This window comes from Poecilia reticulata, linkage group LG17, assembly GCF_000633615.1.
Source record: "Poecilia reticulata strain Guanapo linkage group LG17, Guppy_female_1.0+MT, whole genome shotgun sequence".
Lineage (NCBI taxonomy): Eukaryota > Metazoa > Chordata > Actinopteri > Cyprinodontiformes > Poeciliidae > Poecilia > Poecilia reticulata.
The window spans coordinates 14,599,682-14,609,933 of NC_024347.1; the positions used below are offsets into that span (position 1 = coordinate 14,599,682).

Sequence of the window (10,252 nt, forward strand, 5' to 3'; positions counted from 1 at the left end):
CACCAACACACTTTCATGCACCTCGCTCTGGCGGATCGATGCGGATCGATCGGGTGGGGAAGGGAGCCCTGATTACTGGACCACGTGGTCAGGAGAAAACCGCGGAAAATCGATCATTGCAGCTTTTTAGGGCAGCAGAACAGAACAGACTCCCTCCAGTCTCCACAGCCAGAGCCGAGCCCTGCACTACTGACGGTGCATCCAGGCAGCGCGGCTCTCCGCTTCTCTTTGTCAGCATTTCACATCACGCTCCTCCGGTTTCAGCAAGACGCACACGCGCACGGTCACGCAGACACGCGGTCAAAACACTCCAGACAAATCCATAACCCTCTCTCCTGAAAGAGAAGGTTTGCTTTATTTTTGGTGGGGCAAATTACATTTGCTGCAAATGTTTCTCAGCCTAAAAGCTACGTTGTTACTCAAAACATGAAATTGGTGTATTTTATAATTTATCACTGAATTATTATATATTTAATGTTTTTTTTTTTTTGTTTACATCTCCTGATAGATGGCTGCATTACTTTGGATCTGATAAAACACAATACAGTGCAACAACACCATAGGAAARCAATCCAAATCTTCCCTGAGTGGAAACTTTTCCCCCAACTAACATGGATTCTGCGTCTTTCTCTTGCTTTCTAAATGAAAACAAGAAACAGTCTTGTCCTTATCCTCATCTAGACTGAATTAGACGCTTCAAGTAGTGTCTGTAGCTGAGAAGTGACTCAGCATAAGAAATACAAAAGTTGTAGCTCTGACTCCAACTACAATCTGCGTCTTGTGAAGCATCCCCCAAATTCTTTAACGTGCACAATTTCAATCACACTTTTTTCTTCCACTCAACTTTACATCACTATGCCCGGATACCGTGACAAACCAGTTTTTGTGACAAATACATTTTGTGACTTACCCTCCTTGTGGATGGTGCAACTGTCCACAGAATGACTAAACTTTCCAGTCCTTTGCCGATTGTGTTTAACACGATCATACAATAGCATTTCTGCATTGAAGATACTTTTATTCSGTGTTAAGTACGTAATACTGACATTTTCTCATGAATTGAACTGTCAGTCACAATTATAAAAAGAAACAGAAATAAATACTTAAACACATAGCAGTTGAGATACCCCCATGATCCGGCAGGTGTTACAAAATAGATGGCTGGCTATAAAAATATCTATTAAAAAAATGTTGTTTCACACCTGTAAGTCAAGAATATTTACTGCAAGTAAATGTTTTTGACCTATAGTTATAAGTCTGTAGTGTGGTATTTTCTGTTTTCTTCAATAACTTCCAATGTTTCCCGGGACTGGCCAAAATTCACATTGCTAATTTATTGCAACATCTGGCATAAAAACTATGGGGAATTTGTTGCTGTGTTAAAGTAATGTTAACGCATAAATAATGACGTTAACAACTAGAAAACATTTCTGAAGAAATTTTGATGGTGACTGAAACCCTGAAGTCTTTCATCTAAATACGTAGCAATGCATTGAAGAGAAAGTTAATGCATAGAAGATAATGATCCAACATACTGATCAATATTTTCAAYGGACCTTCTAAAGATAAAACAAAAAAACCCATGACAGAGTCAAACTGTCTATTGAAGGGCCATTTGTGAACTTTATTTTGAACGTAGAACTTAATTTCCTTTAATGCCCTATTTAGCATAAATGAGGAAATTAGAAACATTGGAATTATGTAATCAATGTACAGCTAGACTTTTACCCAGACTGTCTTTCATTACTGTTTTTGTTCAGTTAGTAGAATCAGGAAAAAGTYCAATTTTAAAAATAATGTGACTTTTACTTTGAAGGTCTTAATTCAGCATCGATATTAACGCTAATCTAACCCATGAAATATTTAGAATTTTATTTTGCATCTGACATTTTTATTTCACAGCCAATGCAAGACTAAATCAAACAATCGTTGTTTTTAGAGAAGTTTGAAGAGAACCYTGGTAAATAAAGAAGGAAAATTTGAAGATTGTTATTAAACTGAATCTTATTACACAGATGAGTTCATAAAATTCTGTTTTCATTCAAGGAYAATATTGCTGAATTAGGCCTGGTATCATAAATACATGCAACATATGATGAATATTTTTTGAATATAAGTGAGTAAATTAAATGCATATAACCATTTATTTTTAAAGGCTAACGTTGCATTTTGACAAAAAGTGAAATGTATCCTGGTAGGTGTAAAATCAGTGCGTGACAAACATTATTGTAATGTATCAATATCACTGATTTGAGTGAGATTTAGCTTAGTTTGATTTGGAGAAACATGTTATAACAATCTTTTTTCAGTTTGCAGTCACTGTACAGGAGTTCAACAATTTTGATTTATGTCATTTATATTTCATAGTGCGCGTCGATGGAAGTAGGGCAGCACACATAACACATATCAAACTTCCCAGCTCATATCAAAGCTCATATCAAACCTCCCAAAACTGAGAGGTCACATTTCAGAACATACCATGTACTTTAATTGAATGATTATAGAACTTAGTAATTATTGCTTCCAGAACTTAATCAGTACTTTTAGGAATGCATTATAAGGTGGCTTATAGTGGCATACTTTCCTAAAAACATATCAGGTATTTTCTGTAACTTATAGGTGATTAGAAAATAACCACTATGAGGAAATAATCAGTAAATTCTGTAAAAGTTCCAGGAAACTATGTAGTAAGCTTCAGGAAAGGGACCACAAAGGTTCCATCCAAAACATATATGTTTATGCAATTGAAATAAATTGAATGAATTCAATGAATTTTTTCCTGTGGCTGTGTARATTAAACATTATCCATCAATCAAACAGAGAGTATTTGAGTTCGACCAACTCAAGGTTATCTAATGAGACTTAAGTAATATCTTTAATTTAATTAGTTCAATTATTATTTCTGTAACTCAATGTATTTGAATCGATTATGTATAATGTATATTTACTCACCAAATGCAATTGATCATTTCTGTTCCAATATCAACATTTTAAAATAATACTGTGATAAGCCATGTGACACTGAATGACAACACACTTTGGCTTTACTTGAACAAAAGCTGCCACTCAGAACCGCCAGAACCTTTTCTATTATGTTTGGTTACATTGCGTCACACATACAATTTTTAAATCAACAACTAAACATGCTTTAATAGATTTTTGAACTGATTAATTTAGGTACATTAAATGGTAATAAAACACGTCACTTCTACACGGAGCTGGAATCTGATTATTTTGATTATTGAGTATGACATAGAGGCCACATAAGGGCTCAGAGCGTGCCAGATTTGGCCCGCGGGTCTTGAGTTTTGACACGCGCTCTAAGTGAGAAAACATGGGCTGTGTTATAAAGTGTAGACTTTTACATTTCTCCAATTTGTTCAGTTCTGCAAAAGTACGTCATCAGTACTTTTACGCTTTTTGATTTGACTTATTTTCTGTGCTCCACTGCAAACCTATCACTGTATTTAGCAATGTCTTTTTCTTTTTTATTGCCGGCCTTCTCTTTCTATAAGCAGCATGTAAGCGCAAGGAGGAGGACCGGGGACGGGAGCGCAGCCAGGTGCCAAAGAAGCAGCGGCTGGTCTTCACAGACCTGCAGCGTCGTACCCTTGTGGCCATCTTCAGAGAAAACCGCCGCCCCTCCAAGGAGATGCAGCTCACCATCTCTCAGCAGCTGGGCCTGGAGCTCTCCACCGTCTCCAACTTCTTCATGAACTCACGTCGCCGCTGTCCGGAGCGCTGGGACGCAGAGGAGCACTGTCATGGCGCGCACGGCCACGTTCACACCCCCCACGGAAACAGCAGCGGAGGCGGCGGCGGCGGCGGCACCAACAGCGCGTCCCCGATCCAACCGGGCACCTCGTCTGCAAATACGTTCTCCAAAGCCTGACGGCTGCAGGACGCACGGTTGAACTGATATTTTTTTTCTCTTCTTTTTATAAGCCAAACAGTGTTTAAAAACTGCTATACTGCACAGTAGCAGAGTGTGCAGCACTCTTATTTGATCTCATTTGCTCTTATGCACTGGAGCAGATGAATCAGATACTTTCAGTTCTATGTGTTTAACTTACTTTTTTTTTTTTTATCATTCTAACTTGCATTTTAAAACTAGTGCCCTGCCAACCAAAGAATATGTAGCTTTAAATAAGTTTCCACATCAAAACCAAAGAAAATGTATCTGCACAAAAGTGTAGTTTTGTGTTTAAGTCGTACAATGGGAGGAGAATACATCCTCCATCATGGAAGACTTTGGCTGAATCACATTTCCAAAGGTTGTCCCTCCCCCTCTTCCCATCCCTTTGCCACCCAATGTAGGTCAACAAATCTCACTGTGAAATGAGACACTGCTGATACGTCACCAGTTCCCACTGATTCCAAGTGAAAAGTAAATCTAATATATTAATGATGTATTTAAATAATTAAGTATTATGAATCTACAAACAAATAGTATCTATTTTGACGAAACATCTTTGTTCCGAGCACACTTCAAGTACACTTACATTCAGACGCACTCGGAGCACACTTAGGGTTATTGTGACTTTAAGTATGTTTTAGTGCCATTGAAATTYTCAGTAAATTTACTATCCAGTAAGGGGATGTAACTACAGCAAACTAGATGTCACAGTGACAGTTGCTGTCAAACAAAGACATTTAAAACGATTTTTTTGGGGGGGACGGGGGGAACAGTAGCTTATGTTGAGAAAAAACAATCATCAAATTAGACATTTTAATTGTTGCTACTGTCAAATATAAGCTCTGCAATATTGTGCTGTATTAGCTTTTAACAACATTTGACAGCGACATAAAATGTATATATATATAAAACTTCAACTTGGCCATAATATGAAGTGTACAAATGATGAAAAACACCCTTCAGTGTCTTTACTGTCCCATTGACAAAGTTTAATCGTACGGCTGGTTACTGTGCCATTAAAATTATGTTAACTGAATGTTTAGAGTGGATTTGGAAGAACAGTTTCTACTCCATTTCCACATTTGCCATTGAAAAATGTCACTTTGTTCTTCCCCTAATTCGCATAAACCATTGGAAGGCCTTACCTATTTGACTAATAAGATTAAGGGTGAGGAATGAGGGTCAAGATATGAAATGAAATTCAGCCTTTGTGTTCAGTCGTCTGCCTGAAATTCAAAACCAGATCTGATGCAGTCGTGCTAATAGTTCTCTTGACATGTTCAGGTTCTCTGTGCATGAATTATGAATAATTTGGGCATCGTATGTCTGTGGATGGGATGCACTGCATCTTGCAAAACTATTCACAGCCTTTAAACCTTTCCACAATTTCTCATATTGCAGTCACAAACTTCAATGGGTGTCGTTGTAAATGCATGTAGCAGACCAACAAAATGTAGTGCRTAATTGTGAATTGATAGGAAAATTATTTATTAACTTAAAGATTGTTCACAGAAAATCTGAAAAGTGCAACTTGCATTTGCATTCAGGGTTCCCTAATCAATACTTTTTAAAGGAACCTATCACTGCAATTAGTCTTTCTGATACATCTGTACAAGCTTTACACTGATAGAATCAGCAAAGTTCGCCTACTATTCGTTGCAAATTGCAAAAGCACAGAAAACATACTGCAGAGCATAAGTGAAATATGCATCCAAACCATTCCATTATAACTCTGGCTAGTTTATAACCTCCTCCTCAGTTTCAAGTCATTTGCAGCCAATGTCAGGTTTTCTCGATTTCCCTGCATTCAGCTCCATTTACTTTTCCATCAACTCCAATCAGCTTTCCCGTCACTGCTAAAGAGAAGAACACACAYGGCATGATGCTGCCTGTGCCATATTTTGGAGGATGCCTGCCACACAGAGCATTTCTCCATGTAGGCCAACTAGTTTSTGTAAATTTAAACAAGTTTAAACCTAAATTTGTACGAGTCTCTATCAACAGTGTATCTCCTGCTCCTCCAGAAAGGCCAGAWWWGCGACCTGATCGTCAAGCAGACAGATTACTCACTTAAACGCTTTGCGTTGGTCTATGACATAAAAACCCAAATGAAAGTTAAAATTTTAATATGATAAAATGTGGAAAATTTCAAGGGGGAATAACACKTGGCAAGGTRCTGCATCTTTACCTTAGAAACACGTATTGACAGAGACGTTTGTTTTTCAGCGTCAGGTAAAACTGTTCGTCTAGGCACTTTGACCAACATATTAATGTGTGTGTGTGTCATGGTGATTCCAGTGTAAAATGTCCACAAGGTTTTTATGGGACAGGAGGTGTAATTTCCCTGCATAGACCTAATCTGATCCACCCAGAAGTAACAGTGCCACCTGCTGTCCATTTTAAGAACATGCGCAGCTCGTTTCCATGGATATCTCCATCCACAGAAACCATTTTGACCCTACAGTTTCAATTCCGCACACACTTATATGACGGAGCTATATTATTATTACTCTTACCAACACACCCTTTGATACTATTTGAATGTTTGCTTCCAAGTGCTCATTGTGCGGCTATGCTGCCATATGAGAGGTTATATTCAGGTTACCAAAAGGAGAACAATCAAAGAGGGGACGGCACTCCACACACTTAACCGAGAGAGGAAAAAAAAAAAAAAGAAGAAAAAAAAAAATCCCTGTGTGCAGTGGGGTGCAGGTGGGACGGAGGACGGGTCAGCTCTGTTCTAGTGGCCAAACACAGAGGTCAAATGTCAAAATACAGGATTCAGAGTGCCAATGATGTTTGCCTCTTTCATGATAATCAGAGAACAGACGCAGCTCTGCTCCTTCGTCGCGCACGCCCCGTCCCGTCTGCTCTGCGTCATTACAACCTTCGATTTGCGAGCACTACTCCGGGCCCCGTTTGCCCGCTCCATACCTCAGAAAAACACAGACGAACATGAAACACTGTAAATAACCTTTTGATTTCATCCTTCTCTCTGTGTTATCTATTCTCTATTTATCTACTCTCCTTCCCCCMCACGCCCCAATTCAATGTGTCTTTCTTTCATTTCTCCCTCCTCCTCAACTACTGATGCGGGTAAAATTAGTACCATAGACACATGGTTTCTCTCTTGTGACTATTGTGCTATGTTGTGCTGAAACTATATGTAAAGATGCACCTTCTTGACAAAATGTAAAAAAAAAAAAAAAAGAAAAAAAAAACTTTTAGATTAGGAGAAAAAAAAAGACAAATCAACATGTCATAAACTGATGCTATGCACAGACAAGGAAGGGATATCACAAGGGAAAAGACTGTGCGTATATTTGTGAATATCTGTGGACTATMTGGATGTGAAGGACCTCTTCCTTGATCTCTAATCCTCTTTGAACTGGACTGTCGCTGCATTCCTCTGCTGTTGGTGTTTTTTGGCTTTTCTTTTTTTGCTTTATGTGTCTTTTTACGTTTTCTTTTGTGGGCAAAGCCACTTGTTGTGTAGCATCTTCAAGCGGGAGATAATCATAAAAGAGAGGAGGTGCAGAGAGGAGGAAAAAGGGCAAGGCAGCGGAGGCACCAGCATCTGATGATCGAAAGAAATAACTGGATTATATTCCTACATGGCCTCATGGTTTCCTCACGGTTTTGTGGAGCTGATTAGCTCCACTGACAGACGTTTGTAGTTCACACTCGAGGCAAAGAGACGGAGGAATTTAAACATTTCTGTGTGAGTGGCTTTGTTGCAGAAGCAGGTAGACTGTGACACAGCCGCCGATACCAAAGATGCATCGAGCCCACTGTGTGTGTAATGATCATGGACTCACAAACAAACAAACACACACACGCACACACACTGACAATTAAATTAAGTTTATGTGAGAGAATATGCTCTGCACGAATATCACTACTACTATGTTACAGCGTTTAATACATAAATGTCACATTGGATAAGCTGCTTCTCAGTTGTCCACAGGCTTACAAACTCATCAAAGGTAGATTCTTCACGGACCAAATAAAAAAAGAAAGAAAGAAAAGGACTACATGGTTCTTGTGTGGAGAATGGAAAAGAAGCTAAAAACACTGATACACAACCAGGCTGTAGCTGTTGTCAGATGCTCTTGTTCATCTGACTCAGGTGCTAAGACAAAAGGCAGCAGCTGAAGCTGATGATCACGTCTGAACATGGAGAAGGAGCGATTGGAGAGAGCCGTTATTGATCTACTGTGATCTGCTGACATCTGCAGAGGTTTTGTAATGACAGGGGACACACACACACACACACACRCAACAAAAAAGCAAAAGATCCTGTAAAAGAAATCGTTTTCTTACCTGGTAAAACTTGCGCTCATGAGCATCAGCAGTGGTCTGGCTGATTACTTATTGTTAAGCCTTCCTGAGAACCAGTCCGACACGTCAATTATTCAGACCGAACGAGATRCTAAGCTCAGTGTTGCTTTTCCCTGCTCAGACAGCAGAAATGATTAAATAAGGCTCTAAGTTATGACAGCAACTCAAGAAGGTTTTCTGACTTGCAAATGTCACATTTGTCAACATATTCTACAAAAATTCAAAGCTTGCGTGGCCACTTTAACTGGGGATTTATGACRTTAAATTGGACGTGTGTTGTTAACGTCGCTAAATTTGTTTTTAYCTCAAGAGAAAACATGCAGGACTTCCCCCAACACACACTCTGGCTAAACTTTGTGTAATTCATAGTCCAAGTGTACATGTGTACGTATATTCCACTTTTCAAAAGTATTTTCCATCCACTTCCCTCTCATTTGGGAATGTAATTCCTCCGCTCAAACCCACCGGTGAAGCCCGCTGCCCATCTGGATCCTCCTCGCTGGTTCCTCCCACCAGGGTAGCTTTACAACAAGGCAGGCATGTGTTGACAATTCATCTCGATATACCTCAAATCTTTATTGTAAAGGTTCATGTAGTGAAACGATACAAATAGTGTTTAGCAACAAACGTGACATTAAAGTCACAGCAAAAATGATTGTTCTCTTTTTTTTTCTTTTTTTTTTTACTTATCAACTTTCTTAGTGTGTGAAATACAAGCAGCTACATGATTCGATGTGTTTGAATTTATTTATTGTTTGTAGACTTGCACTGTTGTCTTTTTATTATGAAAAGTAAGACCTAGAGAGAATAACTTGTGTAACGCATTTGTATACGACAAGAAAAGCAGGAATTATTAAACCAAAAAGGRAAAGCAGAAACAACACATGGATTACGCAATAACTTTTGTTTGCATCAGTTTTTGCCCTAACTTTTGTYTGAAGATTGCATCCAGTGTGTTTAAAATGAAACCTAAATTTAAAAAAAAATAGGACAAATGAAAAATAACCTTTGTCATTAGGGGTGGGAAGATCTATAGCAGCACATCAAAGCATGTAAATATAATTGTAAAGTTCATGGCATAGATTCATTACATTCAGAGTTATATGTTTCTGTTAAATTTGATGATTATTACTTACAGTTAATGAAAACATGAGAACGTAAGAATAGTACATTCAACAAATGAAAAGTGTATTCTCACTACAGATAAGTTATATCATAGTCTGCATGTTTATTTGGAAGACTGGAGTCTCAGTAGACGTCCAGCAGAGAGTAATTGGTGGTTAAAGAAGCCGGTTGTTGACGGAGTGCTGTATCCACAAGCATATTATAAAAGTTAAGTGGAAGAAAAAACTTTGGCTCAAAAACGTGCACAAGCAAGAGCGACGACTGCAGTCATAAAATGATTGCAAAAAAAAAGAAAAGCTCCTTTAAGAGTTTTGAGGAGGTTAACAAAACGTGACCTGCAGCTGGAGTCCGTGCATCAAGAACCATCTCACGCAGACGCATCCAGGACGAGAGCCGTGACTGTTACATTTCTTCTGGTAAGCCGCTTCTGAACCGGACGTCATCGACTAATGCTGATCTATCTGGCAGAACCTCATCTCCAGGRCTAACCTCCATACCTGAATGGATTGATGATCCAGCCCAGTACAGCAGCTCATTGGAGTCATTTCCAATTGGTATAAATTTCAGTGTTTTTAATCGGYCTCTTGTAATTTTCTAAATGAAAACCAATTTGGGGTTTTGTAATGGCAATARGCCATAATTATCAAAATGAACAAAGACWAACAATTTAAATATGTCACTCTGTGCGTAATAATCCATCCACTCTTCTGTTGTTTAGAACTGTGTATTTTTGCAAGGCCAGGGACGAGGTTCTGGGGTTGGTGCCTTTTTACGACTGTGAAACATAACATTAATTTTGTACTGAATTACTAAAATTAATTTTTAGATAATATTCCTATTTACTAAAACACTGTATTCTATCCTTTTTTT

The 10,252-nt window shown here is 38.6% G+C and overlaps 1 protein-coding gene across 2 annotated transcripts in view; it reads left to right on the top strand.

Moving 5' to 3' along the window:
- onecut3b (one cut homeobox 3b) overlaps nucleotides 1-8,194 on the top strand; it is an 18,637-nt gene extending 10,443 nt beyond the window's left edge. Inside the window, exon 2 of one of the 2 annotated variants that reach the window (XM_017309819.1) lies at nucleotides 3,516-8,194. In XM_017309819.1, coding sequence (XP_017165308.1) covers nucleotides 3,516-3,892 — 377 coding nt within the window. In that variant the 3' untranslated portion in view covers nucleotides 3,893-8,194. The remainder of the gene's footprint in view (nucleotides 1-3,515) is intronic. The other variant, XM_008433867.2, reaches the window with a different exon arrangement.
- Nucleotides 8,195-10,252: the final 2,058 nt, after the last annotated feature.